Source organism: Vitis vinifera, chromosome 7 (genome assembly GCF_030704535.1).
Source record: "Vitis vinifera cultivar Pinot Noir 40024 chromosome 7, ASM3070453v1".
NCBI classification, from domain to species: domain Eukaryota; kingdom Viridiplantae; phylum Streptophyta; class Magnoliopsida; order Vitales; family Vitaceae; genus Vitis; species Vitis vinifera.
The window spans coordinates 4,701,260-4,724,229 of record NC_081811.1 but is presented as its reverse complement, the minus strand read 5'-3'; the positions used below and the strand labels follow the sequence as shown (position 1 = coordinate 4,724,229).

The window sequence follows — 22,970 nt, the reverse complement described above, 5'->3', positions numbered from 1 at the left end:
AATTTACTTTAGATCATGGGGACTTTATAAATTCTCCCATTGTAATTAACTCTAGATGATTAAAAGATGATAGTCGATTTATTTAATTTAATCAAATCTCGTATATGACTACAAGTTATCAATTTAATATATTCTTTTTAAAATGAGAGCACTAAGAACTCTAGCTAGTATTGTTTTCACTAGTCAAACCATATGAATATTGTGAAAGGGGATTTTTTTTTAAATATTGTTTTAAAAAAATATTATTAAAAAATAGTTGTTTAAAAAATAAATAAAAAAATACAACTTTTTTTATCATTTATTTTGTTTTTGGATTAAAGACAAATTCACTTTTTATGTTAACTTTATTTTTTGAAAGGATGAGTTCATTTTTCATATTAAATTAATCTTTTTAAAAACAAGTTCACTTTTCACTTTAATAGCTTTTATACTAAACTTATTCATTTTTTTTGTATATCGACCTTGTTTATTGAAAAGATCAATTCACTTTTGAAAGAATTGTAAACCCTTTAAAGCCAAAAGACAACAATATTTTCATGCATTTCAAGGTTAAAATATATATATATATATATATATATATATATATATCATAATTGATGATATTTATCCTTAAATTATATTGTATAAAAATCAACTTGATAATAGAGATTATGAACAATGAGATATGATTTCAAATTTCCTTATAGTCTTAAAATATTTTCACAACTTTCTAGGTTTGTCATGGACAACATGCTTATTAAAAGTTGTCATGAGTTGTACTACTATATGTGATAAAGTGATGGATCTCATTCACTAGAGTTGAGAGACTCTTAATAAACTTCACAGATGATTATAATGTGATTTACACAGAATTGGACCTCTACAAGACAATTGTCGAACCTCTTATTGTTTGTTCTATCTAATGTTACATAAAATCTTTGGACTTAAGGATGTCACTAAGTTTTGTATAACTTTGATATTATCAATCGTTAATGTCTAATAGAGAGTCGTATACAGACATGGTAGGTTTTATAAATGATATATGAAAACTAGTGAATATCTTATAAGGGATCCATTACTCCTATAGTAGGAGAGAATATTCAAGATTGTGTCATCGATAAATTGGATTAAAATACTAGTCAATCAATTTAGAAAGAAATTTTTTTAAGCTTTTATATTCATATAATATATCTTATATTAAGTTTTTCTAAATTGTTTTTTCTAAAAGGTCTAATTATAAAAGGTGATGTACTTACGAGTTTAATGACAATCGTCTTGGTCCAACTCAAAAACTTGTAAAGAATGTTAGTTAATGGAAGAATTAATATATAAGTAGGGAACTTACTAATATGTCTCTTACTCTTTGGATGAAACTGCAATTTTTTTTTAAATAAAATTGCAATTGACAAGTTTATTTGGAATAAACCTATTAGAGATGTAAAGATCCCACAAGGCCCGTGTTAGATGTCCTCACCTTAGATTATTGAAAAGAGACAATTAATTTATTGAAATACAAAGAGTTCACTACATATAAATAAATTTATTATAGGCATTCACTTTGCAAGTTAAAATATTGTAATGAATTGTAAAATTACAAAAATTGAAAAAAAAAACACTATGATTTATTATTATACCAATAAAAGGATGAAAATGCATCATAATTTCTACACTTTTCATTGTTGGAAGATAGTCTTCCGATTTTTCCTTCTGTCTCTCTCAAGAATTCTAATTTTCTAACACAAGATTAGAAGGGCATGCATGTGAGTTTGTAAAGAGTTTTGCACTTGTGAAACCAAAGTAAGATAAAAGAATTTTTAACCCTTACTTCTACATTCATACATCCACATGTAAAGATCAAAGGTAATTATTTTTAAGGATTTGTTTCAAGTTTTTCTAACAACTTTTACATTGAAATCCAAAAATGTCGATAATTTTAAAATTATTTTTTTATGGTATGGGTTTTTTTTTCTTTTCAAAATAACATTACTATTGTAGAAAGGCCCCGCGAAAGACCAAATGGTTCTGAGTTCATGCTGAACTCTGAAACTGGGCCATGTACTGGCCACATCCCTTTCACACATCAGTTTGTTATTTTGCTTCAATCATCACTGTAGAAAGGCCACAGTCACTCATTCTTATCCATTTCTGTCGTTCAGAATTGATGGGTCTTTTTTCATATATCTATTTAACTTCACCATCCATTGATGAACTGAATCGACAGAGTCTTCAACCCAAATTATTCCCAAGAATATGAAATAGTTTGAACTTCCAAATGTGAGGGGAAACAAGCAAAGCCTCACTGCTTTGTGCTCCTCTAGCAGTTTTCCCCCCAATTCCCCAAACCTTTACAATTCTAAACAATTTTGGCATGCCATTTAAATTTTCTTTCTAAATGGTAGAGGGAAAAAACTAGCATTACTCTCAATGTGAAAAGGAAAATGCTATGGCGAGAGAAAACTTGAAGTTGGGCCTCAAGGGCGGATAAGATGACTCTAGGGACAATGCTTCGGACCCCTCTTCCATCAATGCTAAGTATGGTAGTTAGTTTCCCATTTGTCCTAGGCCTCGCTTCCTGTGGTGACGCCATTATGTGGGAGTGGAGGAGGTTGGCTTGTTGTCTTCATACTTAAAGTAGTGTGGAGGTTGATTTGTTCTTTGGCAGTTAAAACTAAACTGTAGCAAGGAAGAGATATGGTGGCGTTTGGCCAACGCAGTATGGTTCTTCTCTCTAGCCTTGATTCTACCTTTTGTATACATGTTTTTCACACCTCATTCCTGAGGGGAATCGCTTTCCTCAATGTGGGAGCACATGTTAACTTTTGTTTTGAGTACACCATTTTGGTATTTTCCAAGTCCTTTCTTTAAGGTAGCAGGGGTTTGGATCATCCTTTTTTTTTTTTTATGAATAAAAAGCAATATATTAAAAGAAAAAGGCACATCAACGACGCACCCCAAAGTATACAGGTAGTATACAAGAGAGAGAAAAAAGAACCCCTTAACTAAGGCCTAACCAATCTACAAAGGAAGGGGGGCTGTAAAAAAACCCCTTAGCCCACGCCCAAAGATTACAAAGGAAAAACGTTTTACACCCTTGAATCGAATGCCCCTCATTTTCAAAAGCCCTATTATTTATTTCTTTCCAAACAATTAAAAAAAGACACAAGGGAGTTGAAAACCACACTTTCCCTCTCATTTCCCACACAAGGCCCAAGCCACCCAATAACGCCTCTCCAACTAAATAGGGGAGCACTCACGAAACCCCAAAAAAGGAAAAAAGTAAGTTTCATAAACTTCTTGCCAGCACACAATGCAAGAGGATGTGATCAATAAACTCTTCCTCTAACAGACACAAATAACATCTATTAGCTAAAGAGAACTCTCTCCTCTAAATACGATCCAAGGTTAAGATATTTTTCCACGTAGCCTCCCAAACAAAAAAACTCACCCTCGAAGGCACCAAAGTGTTCCAAATAACTCTTATAGGAAAATCCCTTATTCTTTCCGATTCCAAAGCCTTATATAGAGACTTAACAGAAAATCTTTCGTCATTTGCCTTTGTCCAAACTACTTGATCTTCCACATCACTATAAACCCTCATTCCTTGCAGCCTTAAGAGAAAACGCTCCACATCGAATACTTCTCAATCATTAAGCTGCCTAAAGGACCTAAGAGCCCACACTTCCCCTCCAAAATGGCTCCACACATTCTCCACCCAAGCCTCCTTAGCCAAGGATATAGCGAATAAAAAGGGAAAAGAAATACACAAAAGATCGTCTCCACACCACTTGTCTTTCCAAAATCTAACCCTCCTACCATTCCCCACAGAATAAACCATATTGTCGCATATCACATCCCAAACTCTCTTAATCGTTTTCTACAAACCAACCCCAAAACTACCTCTCACAACACAGGACCTCCATCCACCTTCTTCTTCCTCATACTTCACACAAATAACTTGCCTCCACAAAGCTTCCCTCTCCATCACAAAACGCCAACTCCACTTACATAAGAGGGCCTTATCCAGCAACGCCAAATTCCTCACACCCAAACCACTCTTTCGTTTATTTAAGCAAACAATAGACCAATCCACTAAATGGGGCTTCATTTCCAAGGCCCCACCAACCTAAAGAAAATCCCTTTGGATCCGCTCCAATCTCAAACTCATATTCCTTGGCATATAAAATAGGGACATACAGTAGATAAGCATACTGAATAGAGTGCTCCAGATCAAAGTCAGTTTGCCTCATTTGGAGATATACTGCATTTTCCAAAAGGAAAGTCTCTTCCTCATCATTTCCTCAACCCCGTCCCAAACTGCCACCTCTTTGAAACGAGCACCCAAAGGAAAACCGAAGTAAGAAGACGGGAGTGTGCTAACCTTGCAACCAAACTTAAGAGTCAAATCCTCTACATTCTCCACTCTTCCCACCGAGATTATCTCACTTTTATCCAAATTCACCTTCAACCTCAACATGACTTCAAACCACATAAGAAGCCAACCTATGTAAGACACCTGATCAAGAGAAGGCTCATAGAATACTAAAGTGTCATCTACGAATAGCAAATGAGTGATCTCCATTCCCGTACTTCCTCTACCACTAAGTTGCCACCTCAGAAAAAACCCTCCCTCCCTCGCTCTCTTCAACAAGCAACTGAGAGCCTCCATGACAATCACAAAATGTAAGGGGATAAAGGATCCTCTTGTCTCAAACCCCGAGAACTTTGAAAGAAACTGGAGGGGGTTCCATTAATAAGAATGGAGAAACTGAAAATACCAATACACCACTGGATCCAACTAATCCACTTAGCTCCAAAACCCATCATTTCCAACAATAAAAAAAGAAAACTCCAATTTACATTGTCGTACGCCTTCTCAATATCCAACTTACAAAGAATGCCACCACCCCCGTTTTTCTGCATCTAATCAATCGCCTCATTTGCAATCAATAAGGCATCTAGGATTTGTCTTCCCTCCACAAATGCATTTTAGGACTTGGATACTATCTTACCCATCACATTTTTAAGCTTATTAGCTAGCACCTTTGCTAACAACTTGTAAAGACTGCCCACCAAGCTTATAGGCTTAAAGTCCTTGAGATCTTCAGCTCCCCCTTTCTTAGGAATTAAAACCAAAAAAGAAGCATTAATGTTCTTGACGAATATGCCCCGATCATGAAAATCCTTAAAGAACCCCATAACTTCCTCCTTTAGAAAACTCCAATTGAATTGCCAAAAATGCCATTGAGAAACCATTAGGACTAGGAGCTTTATCTCCATTGAGGTATGAGAGAGCACCAAAAACCTCTTCCTCAGAGAAGGGAGCCTCTAGCATTGCTGTATCTTCCCCTTCACAGAGCCCAACCTGTAGCCCATTGCATCTAGGCCTCCACTCCTCTATTTTTGACAAAAAAGAATGGAAAACCTGAACCACACCATTTTTTATGTCACGCTCTTCTGTTACCCAAGACCCATTTATCTTAATCTTCACCAACGAGTTGACCCTCTTATGAGCATTGGTCATTTTGTGAAAAAAAAACCCAGTATTTTTGTCTCCCTCCCTCATCCATAACTCTCTAGACTTTTGCTTCCAAGAGGTTTGTTCTATTATCACCCACTTCTTATACTCCCCCAAAGCCTGCTTTATGAGATTTTGCTCTTCTGCAGACAACACCTTGTCCCCTTCTACTGAATCCCAAAACACCATCTACTTTAAAGTTGATTCTTTTCTAGCAGTGATATTTCCAAACACTTCTCTGTTCCAAATCTTCAAGCTAGCCTTAAGCGCTTTAAGTTTTTCAGACATAGTGAAACTGAAAGACCCTCTGAATTGGAAACCCATCCACCAACTCCTCAACAAATCCTTAAAATTGTCTTCCTTCAATCACATATTCTAGAACCTGAAGGGGAAAATACCCTTCCTTGCTCCTCCACCGTCCAACAAGATTGGACAGTGGTCATAAAAAAGTCTAGGGAGAAGACTTTGAACTGCCTCATTGAAATAGCACTCCCAATCCTCGAAAACTAGAAATCTATCCAACCTTGACTATAATTGATTATTCAAACCACCCCTCCACGTGAAAGACACCCCCTTGCAAAGGGAGATCCTGTAATTCCATATCCTCAATGACTTCTGAGAATCTTCTCATTACTGAAGACAATCTTGAAAGACTGTTCATTTTTCTCAAAAATCTAATAACATTAAAATCTCCTCCAATGCACCACGGATCTTGCCACAAACCCCTGATAGTCCCCAACTCCTCCCAAAAATCTTCTCTAAGCCTCCCAACAGTAAAAATCCAACAGAAACCATCCTCCACATTCTTAAACCAATAGGAAACTGAAAAATCACCAATTTCCATTCCAGTTAGCTCTAAAACCCTACTATCCCAAAAGACTAACACTCCCTGCCATACCCTAAGAATTAAGAGCGCCCCACTCCAGGAACTTGCCCACCCCCAACGACCGAACCAAACTACACGATAGACTTTGGATTTTGGTTTCCTAAAGACAAACCAAATCCTCTTTTTGAGCCTTGACTATAGATTTGATGATCCTTCTTTTATCCCTATCGTTTGGATCATCCCATAAAAATAGCTTGCGCATTTGCCAAGCATTGGAGCTGCACATGATCCTCTGCTTATGTGAATCAGAGTGCATTTAAAAGTCACGAATTTTCTAAATTTTACCATACACTTTATCTTTTTTTAAAATTATTTTTTATTATTTTAGAAGTGCTTTTTAAAAGCATTGCCAAACAAACTATTAATTTAGAAGCATCAGCTATCACGGATAACATTTTATATGTAGACCATCTGAACAAAGCAACTGCAACAGCCTTAATTAGATCCATTTATTTAATGGTCATGTGGCCCATGTCATAATACATCTTTTATACCGAATACATGATGTCTTAAAGTGCTGCTGTGAAGAATAACTCATCTGAAATAGCTTTATTTATTAAGATTTGGATTGTACATCCATTATTTTTCACAGGGACTAGCAATAACTGTATCCCCATACATCAAATTCAAAGAGTTTTTTTCCTCCTTTTAATGGTGAAACATAACATATTGCTTATAAAGATAAAGGAGAAATAGAAGAGGAATGATTGAATATATTAAGAAGCCAGTGCCATAGGACGAAAAGCTCCCACTTGTCTTCTTTTCATCAGAGTTTTTTAGTAGAATCACCACTTATCTTCTTGACAGTTTTTTAGCAGCATCACCCCTTATCTTGGACAGGTCGTTAGCAAATCTGCAGGAGAGGAATCACAACCAGCATCCAGTAAAAATGGATGAAGATATGAGGATGGAAGCAAAGTGCATAATGAGTCTAAACATCCGTAGGCATCCAATTGTAAACCACATTAATTTCCTGTTAGCTCTTACCTCCCCAGAGCGTCTCTGTTGGTAGTCGTTGGCTCTAGACCAATCCACGAGCTAGGGAAAGAAACAGGCTTTTCTAGAAGTTGCTTAGCGATATTAATAAGGTTATTGAAGTTATCTTCAGTTGCTTTATCCATTTTGAGCTGCTTAGGATTCAATGTATAGTCCTGGTTCAATTTTTCTGTCCTTTAGTAGTGTACATGGGAGCAGGTTTGGATTGGTCAGCAATAATCTCTAAATATATCTATATTGAAGTGCATTTACCTGGATTCGGAGAAACTGATGACGAGAATTCTGGCCACCTCCAAGGAAAATTGATGTGTATGTATCTACCATGTCAGCTGATGTCTCAAACAGCAGGCTGACCAATGGCGGAATACCTCTCTTAAGGTCTAATATCCAATCAATCGGACTGCCTAAATTGACAAAGTCATGATGATCTCCTTCAGCGCCAGTACCAAGGGAGATAACCAGGTACCTATTATCATCTCGGCTCCCAAATATATTGATTGCTTCACGAATCGCAAGCAATGTCTGCACAGAAGAGGCAACTTCATCAAGTACAAAGAATATGAAGAATGAGTTGTGTATACAAACGGCAACAAATCTTGCAAAAAAAGATTCCATAAAGGCCTTTGTATGAAGATGATTTACAGGATTGTTGGCTGCCATTCCACCATCCACAAGGTTGTAAATTTTGCCATCAGCTTGGAAATGATGACGTGGGAAATAAGTTGGAGCTGCAGCTGAGCCCAAAACTGCCTGTCTCAATGGTAATGATGACTTTGGCACCTTATTCCTTTCCTGCAACCATAAAAGCAACATGGATTATAGGCCCAGAGGTGTTATGATATGGAGAATCATGTAAAAGATTGAAACAAGAGATGACCTGGTGAGAAGAGAAGGTGACTAGTTTACGGTGTTCAATATCATAAGCAGGGATAAGAACATCAGTTAGTGTGTCAGCCAACCGAATTGTCCCCACCTCTTCATCCACTGTGGCTGAAGAGTGGAATTATCATATCTAATGTTTAGGAAAGATTCCAACTTGTCCTTCAGCTGATCTTTAAAGAATCCTATGACAGCCATCAACGAACTACCTGAGTTGCTGTTAACCACAAGGAAATTTGGATTAATATCTTACTGATCCCTTCTTGCTTTTTCTCTTCCTTTCATACAATTTTACTGTACCTGTTGTGAGGGGCTTTTCTCTTTTGAAAGATTGCCGGGCCATGCTTCTTGTAGAACTCTGGGATCTCTTTTGCTTCGCGGGGACGATTTGTTATGGATGCATTTGGAGGAGGATTTGTTTTGGATGCATTTGCAGGAGGATTAGGAGGGGTATATGGGGTTGTAAGCAAGGCTGTAACAATTGACCCTGTGCTTGTTCCAGCAATGACATCAAAGTAATCCGCAATCCTGGCATTAGGGCCATCAATTCTCTGTTTGCAACAGCATATAACAAAGTCATAAAATTGTATTTTCCTTTTCAATTCACCCTATCGGTTTAATGAATCAATTCACCTAAGCTGCATGTCCAAGATATGGACCATTACTACTATGTTTGGTATGTTGAATATAATATGGGATGCAATAAGAGATAAGAGATAAGAGATAAGAGACGGGTGGCATATCATATCATATCCCGCGAATCAAATCATGCATGTTTGTGCATATGCCCCTTTTGGCTTTAGCAAGTACTTCATCTGCCAGGACCTGATGGTAATCTGCAGCACTACAATTTTGAAAAAAATAAAAATGTGAAATGACAAAAGGATATGGTAAGAGAAAACCTGAAGTTCGGCCTCAAGGGAGTATAGGATGACCGCAGGGATAATGCCTCGGACCCCTCCTCCATCAATGCTAAGTATGGTGATTACTTTCCCGTTAGTCCTAGGCGACGATCCCTGTGTTGAAGCCATTAGTGATAATTATGGTATCTTTTTAATTATACAAATGGTGGTTCATAAGACTATGTATGCAGGAGTGAGGAAGGAGGTTGGTTGGTTCTCCCTATATATAGAGCATTCTGAAGGTTGATTTATTCTTTGGCATGCAGTTTTATACTGCAGCAAGGAAGGAGATTTTCTCTAACTTTGATTCTAGCTACCTTTTGTATTTCCTAATGCTGTGGAAACGAATCCAAACATGTTTTCCACACTTGAGGGAATCACTTCTCCCCATACAACACCTTATACAAGGGGTTTTGCATTCCACCGTGAGGGGAACTTGCTTGGATAGAATGACGTTTTTGTGGGTAAAAGAAGCGCGAAGGCGTGGAGGCTGCTCCTTTATGCCTAATTCAACGATGTCGAATGGGTTGACCAAGCCATCAATATATATATATATATATATATATATATAATTTTATGAATTGGGTTAGGATGTATATAGAGGATCACACTTTGTTTATAATTGATTTTGTAAATTGGTTATTTGTTAAGTAAAAGATTGGCTCGTTTGTCTTTATGATGCCTAGTTTTTTGGGCATTTAGTGTATACTTCATGTGTACTATTTTCATCTTGGCTTTTCTAATACATGCTCTTATTTACCTATAAAAAAAAAATTGATGGTGCATACATTTCCCACTTCTGGTTTCTGGCCCTTTTTTTGCTTCAATTGAGGATGGACCTTCTGGCAAGTGGCACCTGCTTCCTTGTGTGGCAATTGATCATCAAGCACATGGGGGTTAAACATTTGCACTATCTATTCAGTGCAGACACCTCCCCATCTGTTGGAACGTTTTCAAAAACTATCATAAAAAAGACATCAATTTTTTACAACAATTAATATTGTTTTTGAGAACAAAAATCTTTTCGCAACATGTAATCTTTTCAACTTGTTTTTTATGTTTCTAAATATTTTTTTAAAAGTAAATTTTCATGTAGTACTTTATTTTAAATTATTCCTAGTATTTGTGTCATTATTTTTTAAACAACTATTGGAAATAAGTGAAAATCAATTAAAATATATTTTCAAAAACACCCATGTTTACTATTTAAAAAAAAGGAAAATAATTTTGGTTTTTTTTTTTTTAGTTATCAAACATATTTTCTTTTTTTCTTTTTCTCAATAATAGAAAATTGTTTTTGAAAACATTTAGTAAACAAGTCTTAGGTTTCTTTATTGTTTCAAATAATGGCTTGGAGGAAATCTGAAAAGTTAGAGCTAGTTGACCGTTTCAGAAGCAATTCTCCAATGTTTTCTAAAACAAAATTCTATTTAAGAACTTAGAATGTTTGTAATTGATTTTCTATGTTTTCAAATATATTTTAAATATAATTTTTATAGAGTGTTTTATTTTCAATCATTCTCTATATTTATATAATTATTTTTTTTAAACACTCTTTAGAAACTAGGTTAAAACAACTGAAAATAATTAAAATATATTGTCAAAAAATACTATGTTTCATGTTTTTAAAAACAAATGTCTTGTTTTCTATCTTTTGATTGTTAAATATGTTTTCCTATTTTTTTATTTTTAAAAACAAGAAACTTTTCTAAAAAACAGTTGTGAGTCTTATTTTTCAAAAATACTTTCCAAATAAAGTCTTAGTTTCTTTATTGGTTTCCATGTTTCAAAACATTTTATTCAATTTAATAAATTTCTTGTGTGTCTATAGAAAGAAAACTATTTTTCGTAACTTAATTAATAGCACACTCAAGGGGAAAAAAAAGAATAAGATAGGTAAAAAGGGAAGTGAGGAAAAATTAAAAATTCCACCTTCCTTTTCTTCTATTAGCTTTTTTGACCAATCAAACAAGAAGAAGAACAATGATATTGAAAAGAACCAATATTATTTGATAGTAAAGATTTTGTAAGGATATACCTTTACAAACAAGAGATGGAAGTCAATCTTCTTTTGTATGAAGAAAGGAGATACAAAGAAGGTGAATTCAAAGAATAGGGACAGGCAAAGGCAACACAAAATAATTGTCATTTGGAGGGATAATGAACTTGCATCATTGATATAAAAGCACTCAAAATCAATATTTCCATTAAAGAATATTGAACCCATTCAAAAAAGAAAGGTAAGAAGTCGAAGACTTGAATTGTCAAACATCAATGTGGTTTTAAGATGATATACTAAAGAGCATGAAATATGAAAAATATTTATAAGTGCTAGTCAATATAAGACTTGTGGTGTGTACAAATTTTTCATATTTTAGTCGTTTTTTACTATCATTGATAGACCAATTATTTTTGTATCTATAGAGATTAAGGTAATGATTTTTTTTATTTATAGATATTTGATATTTTATGTGTAATTGAATTTACTTTAGATCATAGGGACTATAAATTCTCCCATTATAATTAACTCTAGATGATTAAAGGATGAGAGTCGATTTATTTAATTTAATCAAATCTCATATATGACTACAAGTTATCAATTTAATATATTCTATTTAAAATGAGAGCACTAAGAACTCTAGCTAGTATTGTTTTCGCTAGTTAGACCAGATGAATACTACGAAATGGGGAAATTTTTTTTTTAAAAAAATGATTAAAAAAAATAGTTGTTTAAATAATAAATAAAAAAATACAAATTTTTTTATCATTTATTTTATTTTTGCATTAAAGACAAATTCACTTTTTATTTTTGAAAAGATCAATTCACTTTTGAAAGAATTGTATACCCTTTAAAACCAAAAGACGATAATATTTTCATGCATTTCATGGTTGCAAATTATATATATATCATAATTGATGATATTTATCCTTAAATTATATTGTATAAAAATCATCTTGATAATAGAGATTATGAACAATGAGATATGATTTCTAATTTCCTTATAATCTTAAAATATGTTCACAGCTTCTAAGTTTGTCATGGACAACATGCTTATTACAAGTTGTCATGAGTTGTACTACTATATGTGATAAAGTGGTGGATCTCATTCACTAGAGTTGAGAGACTCTTAATAAACTTCACGGGTGATTATAATGTGATAAACACAAAATTGGACCCTTACAAGACAACTATTGAACCTCTTATTGTTTGTTCTATCTAATGTTACATAAAATCTTTGGACTTAAGGATGTCACTAAGTTTTGTATTTGACTTTGTATAACTTTGATATCATCACTCGTTAATATCTAATAGAGGACTATATACAGACATGGTAGGTTTTATAAATGATATATGAAAACTAGTGAATATCTTATAAGGGATCCATTACTCCTATAGTAGGAGAGAATATTCAAGATTATGTCATCGATAAATTGGATTAAAATACTAGCCAATCAATTTAGAAAGAAATTTTTTAAAGCTTTTATATTCATATAATATATCTTATGTTAAATTTTTCTAAATTGTTTTTTCTAAAAGGTCTAATTATAAAAGGTGATACACTTACGAGTTTAATGACAATCATCTTGGTCCAACTCAAAAACTTGTAAAGAATGTTAGTTAATGGAAGAATTAATATATAAGTAGGGAACTTACTAATATGTCTCTTACTCTTTGGATGAAATTGCAATTTTTTTTTAAATAAAATCGCAATTGACAAGTTTATTTGGAATAAACCTATTAGAGATGTAAAGATCCCACAAGGTCCCATGTTAGATGTCCTCACATTAGATTAATGAAAAGAGACAATTAATTTATTGAAATACAAAGAGTTCACTACATATAAATAAATTTATTATAGGCATTTACTTTACAAGTTAAAGTATTGTAATGAATTGTAAAATTACAAAAAATGAAAAAAAAAAACTATGATTTATTATCATACCAATAAAAGGATGAAAATGCATCATAATTTCTACACTTTTCATTATTGGAAGATAGTCTTCCGATTTTTCCTTCTGTCTCTCTCAAGAATTCTAATTTTCTAACACAAGATTAGAAGGGCATGCATGTGAGTTTGTAAAGAGTTTTGCACTTGTGAAACCAAAGTAAAATAAAAGAATTTTTACCCCTTACTTCTACATTCATACATCCACATGTAAAGATCAAAGGTAATTATTTTTAAGGATTGTTTCAAGTTTTTCTAACAACTTTTACATTGAAATCCAAAAATGTTTATAATTTTAAAATTATTTTTTTATGGTATGGGTTTTTTTTTTTTTTTTCAAAATAACATTACTATTGTAGAAAGACCCCGCGAAAGACCAAATGTTTCTGAGTTCACGCTGAACTCTGAAACTGGGCCATGTACTGGCCACATCCCTTTCACACATCAGTTTGTTATTTTGCTTCAATCATCACTGTAGAAAGGCCACTGTCACTCATTCTTATCCATTTCTGTCGTTCAGAATTGATGGGTCTTTTTACATATATCTATATAACTTCACCATCCATTGATGAACTGAATCGACAGAGTCTTCAACCCAAATTATTCCCAAGAATATGAAATAGTTTGAACTTCCAAATGTGAGGGGAAACAAGCAAAGCCTCACTGCTTTGTGCTCCTCTAGCAGCTTTCCCCCCAATTCCCCAAACCTTTACAATTCTAAACAATCTATGTTTAGATCTCCTTGTAGCCAGAAAAAGCATAGGAAATCCAATTTCAAATATTTAGATTCTGGACCTTATTGCACTCTGGGAAAACAGAGCAAAACTAGTCTCACAGAGGCCTAGCCAACCATCTCTCTCACTCTTTGGTTCAGGTTTCTTCTTGGGTACCCTCATTGATGGAATTCATTCAAGGGTAAATCTTGTGGTATACCAAAATGGGTCCATCAACATCAGTCCGATTCACATAAATATTTGGATAAATTGAATTTCTTGGAACCTGCTCATCAGCTTCATGAATGATGCTTGTTACTGTTGTTCACTGATTTTTCTTAAGAGAAATGTTAGGTGCAGCTTCTTTTAAAGGACTACACAGTGTGGTTGAGCAATTTTATTTATTTTTTTAATTTCCATTCGGTTGTTGATGTTGGTAGGTTCCTCCCTTGCTTGGATTGTTACATTATACTGTTAGGTTGCTGCAACTCTTCCTGAATGAGAAGTTCTCTTCCAGGGCTCCAGAGGGAAGCCTAGAGAAAACAGCTTTTTCACTGATGTGAGTTCTGGTTCTGTTTCTCAATCATCTCAACCAGGAATCAGGAGACAAATTCACTTAAAAAACAACTCACTTCAGATGCTGAGAAATTGGCTTAATTTCCTTTTTCTTTTCCAATTTTATAAGCAAGATTGTATTTGATTTCTAACATCTGTATACTGGTTTAAACGAGAGCACTGATGCTATTTAGCTGAAATGTACAAAGCTTGGAGTGGCAGACAACATTGAGGCCTACATATTATTTTCAGTGGCTGAGTTTATATGGTTTTTTCTGGATAGGACCAGGCAGGGGTTTGCCCTAGCCTTCATTGTAGGCCTTGGGTGCCCACTGGCTGAGATTCCCATTATGAAGTAAGGGCATATTCATTACGCTCAATGTGAGAATGGTCACTTGAACACTACAGGTGTTGATTGATCTTTCTAATGTGCATATTCAGGTTATTTCACCTTTGGTACTATCTCTAAGCAAACATCAATATCTTTGGGCAGGTGCTTCAGCAATATATGTGAAAACATTGCATTATTCTTCTAAGGAAACTTGATAATTTATGTTGTATGCAGGGGTTAGTCACTTGGACCATCACTTGCTATTTTGTGTTGCCATACATGCAAACAAGAGAGGTACTAGCATAGACACTGCCCAAAGATAGGTGTTTGATGAATTGGGCATGTATTTGTTTGCCCTCTTGGAAAGACGAGGCTTGGGCACATGAAGTGAGCACAAAACAGAAAGTGTACTCATTAGGGTATAGGCCTTGGTGGAGCAGCTTGTGGTAAAAGTGGAGGGAATCATGTGGATGTGAACTTTGTGAAAAGGCCTTAATCATAATGTTGTATAAGTACACATCAGGGCTTTGTATTTATGAAAATACAACATATGCCAAGTGAATGTTTGGAGGACTCAAAGAGAATGAACTAGCTATAAGTAATCTGCTAGCCAGAAAAGCATCACTGGACATGCCAGTGATGATCATTAGGCAATTTATTTAGTTGAAATGGGCCATGGTTTGGCATTTTGATAGTAGGAACAAAACAGGGTAGTCTAGATTTAGGGCAGCAATAGCAAGATTTTTGGCATCCTGGACGTTGGGGGATTTATAGGATTTTTTGAGTCCTTTTCCTAAGGTTGCAGGGGTTTGGATCATCCAAAAATGGCTTCTGCACTTGTCTATTGCATTGGAGCTGTGCATCATCTTGTCCTGATGTGAAATAGTTTAGAAGGATCAGCCTATCCTGAGCAGCATGGGCTTTTCCATATATACCATCTGAATTAGCAACTGCAATGGCCTTAGTTACATTCATTTATTTAGGGTCAGGTGGTCACCTGTTAAGGGTGATAAAGTTTGATATAATTCGTTGTAAAACCCAACATGTTTTATATGGATTTAGATTAAGTGTGATCATATTTGGGTCAAATTTTGATTGACCCACATAATCTATTTAATAAATAAATCACTTTTCAATTAACTTACATAACATGAATTTGATAAAATCAATCCATTTATTACAAATTTAAACTATGTAACCATATTTTACTCATTTTAAATTTGTTTTAAATAAATAAATCAATTAAATCATAAACATATGTGGTTGAAACATTAGTCATATAGACTTGTATAAAATTTAAGTCAACCCGATTAGTAAATGAATTAAATGGGTTATACGATATATTATCTGTTTAATAATTATATAGTATGTAAATTTATATTTTTAATGTAATTATTATTTATGTCATATTGGAAATGACTTATTTGGTATATGTCTAAGTTTTGACAAGACATTAATACAACTATCAACACAAATTGCCACCCATATCCCATGTCATAATACATCTTTTATCCCGAATACATGATGTCAAGATTTGCAGTGCTATTGTGAAGAATAGCTCTATCCGAAAGACAATTATTCATTAAGATGTGTAATGTACATCCATTATTTCTCATGGTTGAGAACTAGCAATAGCCATATCCTCAAACGTCAAATTCTAAGTGTTTTTTTTTCCTTCTTTTACTGGTAAAACACAATATAAAGCTTGTAAAGAAAAAGGAGAAAAAAAGAACAAATGATTGAATACATTAAGAAGTCAAAGACATAGGATGGAGACGTACCCCTCTTCTTTTCATCCATAGGACTCCACCAAAGCTGAAGGGAGAAATCACAACCAATATCTAGTTAAAATGGCTGATAATGTGAGAATGGTAGCAAAGTGAATAATGACTCATAAATATCCATTGATATCAAATTGTAAGAATTTATTTAATAATGATTTTAGGAAAAATTTTGAACAATTAAGAAAATTTTTATTCAAAGAAATATTTTTAAATATTAAAAAAAATTAGAAACGCTTTTTAAAATCATTACTATACAAGCTTTCAATCACCTTTCTTATTAGCTCATTACCTCATGAGAGCATCTTGGTTGGTATTCATTGGCTGCAGACCAATCACCGAGCTTGGGAGTGAAACAAGCTTCTCTAGAAGTCTTTGAGCGGTATCAATCTTGCTATTGAAGTTTTCCTTACTTGCATCATACATTTTGAGCTGCTCAGGCTTCAATGTATTGTCTTTGTTCAAATTTTCTTTTCCTTAGTAATGTAAACATTGAGATCAATCTGATAGAATTCGCTCCTATATCTTGATCTTTCAGTTTTGATGGGAACTTGTTTGGATTGCTCAGTATTTTATGTAAGTGCATTTAATTACCTAGATTCCGAGAAATTTCTGACTAGAAATCCAGCCTCCAACTCCAAGGACAAATAATGTGTATGCATCTAGCATGTCAGCTGGTCTTAAGCCGCGCGTTGGCTAAAGGTGATGTTCCTCTTTTCAGGTCTATTATCCAAGGAAGTTGACCCTTTAAATTAATGAAGTTGTGATGTTCTTCTTCTTCAGAGCAAGTACCAAGGGAGACAACCAGACAGTTATTATAATCTCGGTTTCCAAATATGTGGGCTGCTTCTTGTATTGCAAGCAATGTCTGCGCAGAAGGGATAGCTTCATCAAGCATAATGAATGAATTGTGCATACAAATGGCAACAAATCTTTAAAATATGATCCCATAAAGGCCTGTGCATGAAAAAGATTTACAGGATTGTAGGCTGCAAGTCCACCATCCACAAGGTTGTACAGTCTGCCATCAGCTTTGAAATTATGCGATGGGAAATAAACTGGAGCTGCAGCTGAGCTCATAACTACATCTCTCAATTTTATTGATGAGTTTGCCTTTCTTACCTGCAACCATAAATGCAATTACCTGCATCATATGTGATATCCTCCCACAATGGAAAGGAAGAAAGTTCTTAACGCTATATCTATATATGAGCTCCTCTTAATCATCTTGATGTGTTTTGAAGCTGTGAGACCCTTTGGCCTAGAAAGAACAATATCCACACGATTGGGAACAAGAGTTATTACAAATGATATTAAAGTTGATCACCAACCTTGTCTTTGTTTATTTGACCTTGCAATCCTTTGAAACATAACCAGGACATTATGTTTGCACGATGGTGGATTTTAAAACCAACATTATAGGCTCGAAGTCTTATGCTATGAAAAATACAAATATGAGAAGAATGAATACTAATGTTTGATCATGTAAAAAATTGATGACCTGGTGAGAAGAGAAGGCGACTAGTTTAAGGTGTTGAATATCAAAAGCAGGGACAAGAATATTAGATAGTGTGTCAACCAACCGAATTTCCCCCAGCTGTTCATCCACTTTCTCACTAAGACGGGAAGGACCATATCTGTAGTTTAGGAGAAAGTTCAACACCATCTCCGCCCCGGAAACAATCAATTCTGTCAACCGAGCGAGCAAGCTATCTGATTTGCTGTTAGCCACAATGAAATTAATTTGGAGTAAGATCTTCCGCTCTTCTTGCTTTTTCTCTCCCTTTCACACAGTTCCAGTGTACCTTGTTTCAACAGGGTCTTCTTTCTTAGCATATATTTCCATTGTGTGTGTACGCAATGGAAAAGAAACCGATTTTTGTGTGTATACGCACACACACACACCATTGTAGAACTTCTAAAATCATAAGAAAAAATGTATTATTTTAAATGCAATGTATGAATTTATTTATTATCCTAGATTTATAAATAATGGATGACTGATTCACCACAAAAGGTTCAAATCCTGCAAAATCAAATAAACCTAAACTACTTAAAGAATAATTTGACTCATTAAAAAAATAAAAAAGATATAATACATTTCCATGGAACTATCTTCCTTTCTTATCTAAATAAGAATCTAGTTAAATATTTAAAAATTAACAAATCACATATGCATCTAGGTTTAGAGGTTTATAAGAGAGAAAATATTCTAAACCTGAAAAGAAAAAGGATCATCAAGCTCATTTGATTTTATGGAGATTTCAAATATGTAAAAAATCTAAAAATCTTAATCCAAGTGACCAATGATGATAAAGGTGGACCAAGAGAAGAACAATGGTAATAATGATGGAATAAGGGAAGAAACACATAACAAGTTGCAAAGAACAGAGAATAATAAGGATGATTTCAAAAAACCAGAAATTGTATCTTATCTTCTATTTTAATGAATTTTAAATCAGATTCAGCCTTTTCTATATGGAATTCAGCACTTTCATAAGAGGCTACCACATGATTTGAAATCCTTTTCCATTTACAGGTCCTATCGGTTTCAAAAATTGGAATTAATAATGTTCATTCAATTGCTTTCATTTCTCCTCAGGATCCCTTCTTTCCAAATTCAATATTGGAACCTGGAGTATATAATTGGTTAGGAAGGAGAGGCATGAGAATTGTGATTTATCAGCAATAGGTTTAGCAGTTAAAATAACAGGTCTTAAAAGAGGTTTATTAGGACATGACATTCATATGCCATAGTCATATTCAACAGAGACAATGGAAGTATAGCTATAATCTGTTTCTATTATTAAAGAAAAAGGTCTTAAGGGAATGCTTCGTATGATTTGTAAGAGTGGGACACACAGGGTTCTGCACTGAATAGATAGTGTAGATGTTTAACCTCTATGTGTTTGATGATCAGTTGCAATACAAGGAAGCAGAAGGTTCTTCGCATCGTGATGGTTCATATGCTGAAACACCAGGCACACCTAAGGTGAGTGTACTGATTTTTTCCCTTCTAATTATGGAGCTACACATGCTAGTTTGTCATTCAAAGAATGAGTTTATTGCAAATATATATGTCTGCATCTTTTGAATCTAAAATTTTGGTTTGATTTGGTCTATGAAACTATTGACAGCGATCCCACCGCACTGGGGAACAGGATCGGACATTTATTCCTGACTCCATAAGTTTTGGAGGTGATATATTATGTGATAATGGGTGTTTTTGAGTTTTCTTTATATAGCATAGTATTTTTCCTTTTTATAGGTTTTTATTTTTAGATAAAATCAATGAACTTTTCTGCAACTATTTAATAATATGATTGGATTTTAGGTGAAAGAGTTGGCAAAAGGGACCAGAAACGCAAGGTAAGTATCAGTTTTTTTCTGTTTTGTTTACCTTTAATCATTTTTATATGTCTTCCTTGTTTCACCCTCTTGCCTGAATTGTAATATTGTTTTTATTTGTAGTCCTGGTTCTCAAGGCACCTGCTCCACCATCACCGGCTCAGTCTAAAAGACCCAGAAAATTAAAGGCTTCAGATTGATAAATTGAGGTCAAGGTGAAATTAATGTTGCCTGACAAAAACTGCTCATGATTGGCAAATTGTCATTTTTTATTCATCAAAATCATGTGTATTTCTGAAGCTAGAATTTACAGTCTTTAACTTACTCCTTTCTGCTGACGTCTGAGTATTCAATAGATTAAAGCATCTTCTTCCTTTTTCTTTTATCTTTCCTCAGGGGTACCTTTATGTCCAGCCAACACCTGTATGTTGGGCTTGACTTGAAAGCAAGTTTTGAGCTCTGGGAATCAGAATTGAAAGCCAGATCCATGAATTTCCATATCAGCTGTAATCTGATCTATGGGTCCAGGGGGGCATGAAGTCAAAAATAGGAAAAGAAAAATGTCAATTCTTGCCTTCAGTATGATAAACTAATTTGTTGTACAGAGTCCCTACAAATATGATGACAGTACTGTATCCTCTTAAGATGCCCCGGGCAGGGGAGTTGGATTCTAGGCTTGGAGGAGTTGAAGTAGTTTTTTGTTTGCTAGGTTGGATTTGCAGGCTAATATGAACCGAACTTATGGCATCTCTGATGTAAATACAGTCTATGAGAATTGAAGCCACTATTTCCCAGAAAATTTCAAGTTACAAATTTCCGGTACCTCTCAACCATGTTTCAGAATTAAAACTACTTTTGGTTGGCAGGTGTTTTAAAACCTGAGACCATTTCCCTATTCCTATTTGTGCTGCAGTTTTTCTTGGAATTCTCTCAAGAGAGGGATTGGTAAGTAATTCTGCCAAGGATTTATTATCTCCAGATAACTAAAAATTAAGTCAAGGTGCTACATCCAGGTTCCCTCCCAACATACATGTCCAGCATCATCCTCCTTACACTGATCACGTCCTCCAATCGCCCATCCATCGCATACATATCCGAAAGACTCGAGCACCCGGAAACCTTATGTGGTTGTAGCTTCATAATCTGTGCTCCTACCAGCTCCCCAAGCTTTGCGTTGCCATGCTCCTTGCACCCACCTAACAATGCTCCCCATATTACAATATCCGGTTTCATGGGCATCGTTCTGATGACATCCACGGCCTTCTCAAGCTTCCCAGCTCGGCCATAGAGATCAACCATGCACCCATAATGCTTAACATTAGTTTCAATCCCGTACAACTCACTCATACACGAAAAGAATTCGAGTGCTTCATTCACTAGCCCTCCATGACTGCATGCATGCAGGACACCCACAAAGGTTGCACTGTTGGGTCCCAAACCAGACGCCTGCATCTCCTTAAACAAGCCAATTGCTGCGCTTCCCCCACCATTCATTGCCAGACCGTTGATCATGCAATTCCATGATGCAACACTTTTCACAGGCATCCTAGAGAATACCTCCATGGCCATTTCGATAGCTCCACATTTTGAGTACATGTCAACCAGACTTGTTCCAAGGGTCACATTGAGTTGTAGCCCCATGGCCTCAACTTGCCCAGGAATAATCCTCCCCAGTGCCAAGTCCTGCAGCTTAGCACAAGCACCAAATGCCCCCACCAAGATTGCATTGCTTGCTGAATGTCCCAAACTCCTCATCTTTGCATACAATTGCAATGCATCCGTCAAAAAACCTTGATCAATATAAGCATCAATTACTGCGCCCCATGAGACCTCGGTTCTGTGAGACATTTCCCCGAATGCTTGTAAAGCTCTACCCTACGGATGTCACCACATTTGCCATACAAGCGAACAAGAGAGGTGCTAGCATAGACAGTGCCCAAAGACAGGTGTTTGATTAACTGGGCTTGTATTTGTTTGCCCTCTTGGAGAGCCAAGGCTTGGGCACATGAAGTGAGCACAAAACAGAAAGTGTACTCATTGGGGTATAGGCCTTGGTGGAGCAGCTTGTGGTAAAAGTGGAGGGAATCAAGTGGATGTGAAGTTTGTGAAAAGGCCTTAATCATAATGTTGTATGAGTATACATCAGGGCTTTGCATTTGCGAAAATACAACATAAGCCAGGTGAATGTTTGGAGGACTCAAAGAGAATGAACTAGCTATAAGTAATCTGCTAGCCGGAAAAGCATCACGGGACATGCCAGTGGTGATCATTAGGCAATGTATTTGATTGAAATGGGCCATGGTTTGGCATTTTGATAGTAAGGATAAAACAGGGTGGCCTAGATTTAGGGGAGCAATAGCAAGATTTTTGGCATCCTGGATGTTGGGGGGTTTATAGGATTTTTTGAGTCCTCTTCGTAAGGTTGCAGGGGTTTGGATCATCCAAAAATGGCTCCTGCACTTGCCTACTGCATTGGAGCTGCGCATCATCCTGTCCTGATGTGAAATACTTTAGAAGGATCAGCCTATCCTGAGCAGCATGGGCTTTTCTATACAGACCATCCGAATAAGCAACTGCAGCAGCCTTAATTAGAACCCAATGCATTTTTTGTGGGTTTAGGATGAGTGTAGTCATATTGGGATCAAATTTCGAATGCCCACATAATCTATATAAGAAATAATAGGTAACTTTTGGATCAACCCACATAATACGAAATTTGATGGAATTAGTCCCTCTAATAATCATATTGATTAATCTAATTACAATTTTAAACTATTTAACCATATTTTACTCATTTTAAATTTGATTTAAATAAATAAATCAATTGAATTATAAGCATATCTAATTTGAACACTAATCATATAGATTCATGAAATTTAAATTAATTTGGTTATTAAATGAGTTACTAAAATGTTATCTGTTTAATAATTATATAGAATATATGAGTTTATATTTTTAATATAATAATTATTCGTGTTGTGCTTGAAATGACTTATTTAACATCTGTCTAAGCTTTGACATGACATAAATATGACCACTAACACAAATTGTCATCCTTACTCCATGTTATAATACATCTTTTATATTGAATACATGATGTCAAGATTTATAGTGTTGTTGCAAAAACTAGCTCCATCT

The 22,970-nt window shown here is 35.0% G+C and overlaps 3 protein-coding genes and 1 pseudogene across 4 annotated transcripts; 1 reads left to right on the top strand and 3 right to left on the bottom strand.

The window, feature by feature from the left end:
* Positions 1 to 5,161: 5,161 nt before the first annotated feature.
* On the bottom strand, positions 5,162 to 5,683 carry LOC104879843 (uncharacterized). Its single transcript, XM_010654239.1, has one exon. The coding sequence runs from the start codon at positions 5,681 to 5,683 to the stop codon at positions 5,162 to 5,164; it is 522 nt and encodes a 173-aa protein (XP_010652541.1).
* Positions 5,684 to 6,917: 1,234 nt separating this feature from the next.
* On the bottom strand, positions 6,918 to 9,432 carry LOC100246935 (patatin-like protein 2). 2 transcript variants are annotated; one of them, XM_019221025.2, is made up of 7 exons: positions 9,158 to 9,432; positions 8,556 to 8,806; positions 8,254 to 8,472; positions 8,019 to 8,168; positions 7,629 to 7,898; positions 7,368 to 7,531; positions 6,918 to 7,233 (listed from the first exon to the last, which is right to left on the bottom strand). In XM_019221025.2, exons 4-7 carry the CDS (start codon positions 8,034 to 8,036, stop codon positions 7,173 to 7,175), a joined length of 513 nt encoding a protein of 170 aa, XP_019076570.1. In that variant the 5' UTR covers positions 8,037 to 8,168; positions 8,254 to 8,472; positions 8,556 to 8,806; positions 9,158 to 9,432; the 3' UTR covers positions 6,918 to 7,172. The 2 variants fall into 2 exon arrangements, with proteins under 2 accessions (XP_019076570.1, XP_059593918.1); XM_059737935.1 differs by lacking the exons at positions 6,918 to 7,233; positions 7,368 to 7,531; positions 7,629 to 7,898; positions 8,019 to 8,168 and having other exon boundaries at positions 8,253 to 8,472.
* On the top strand, positions 9,321 to 20,611 carry LOC100252072 (uncharacterized; annotated as a pseudogene).
* Positions 20,612 to 20,822: 211 nt separating this feature from the next.
* LOC104879841 (pentatricopeptide repeat-containing protein At5g48910-like) lies at positions 20,823 to 21,680 on the bottom strand. Its single transcript, XM_010654236.1, has one exon. It carries the CDS (start codon positions 21,678 to 21,680, stop codon positions 20,823 to 20,825), a length of 858 nt encoding a protein of 285 aa, XP_010652538.1.
* Between the last annotated feature and the right edge of the window lie 1,290 nt (positions 21,681 to 22,970).

Excerpts from the sequence above, each read along its gene's own strand:
- LOC104879843 (XM_010654239.1), bottom strand. The coding sequence starts at position 5,683 with ATGGTGTTTTGGGATTCAGTAGAAGGGGACAAGGTGTTGTCTGCAGAA.
- LOC100246935 (XM_059737935.1), bottom strand. The coding sequence starts at position 9,286 with ATGGCTTCAACACAGGGATCGTCGCCTAGGACTAACGGGAAAGTAATC. Across the intron at positions 8,807-9,157 it reads CCCTTGAGGCCGAACTTCAG|AGAATTGATGGCCCTAATGC; the intron begins GTTTTCTCTTAC and ends TGTTGCAAACAG. Across the intron at positions 8,473-8,555 it reads AGAAAAGCCCCTCACAACAG|CAACTCAGGTAGTTCGTTGA; the intron begins GTACAGTAAAAT and ends TGTGGTTAACAG.
- LOC104879841 (XM_010654236.1), bottom strand. The coding sequence starts at position 21,680 with ATGTCTCACAGAACCGAGGTCTCATGGGGCGCAGTAATTGATGCTTAT.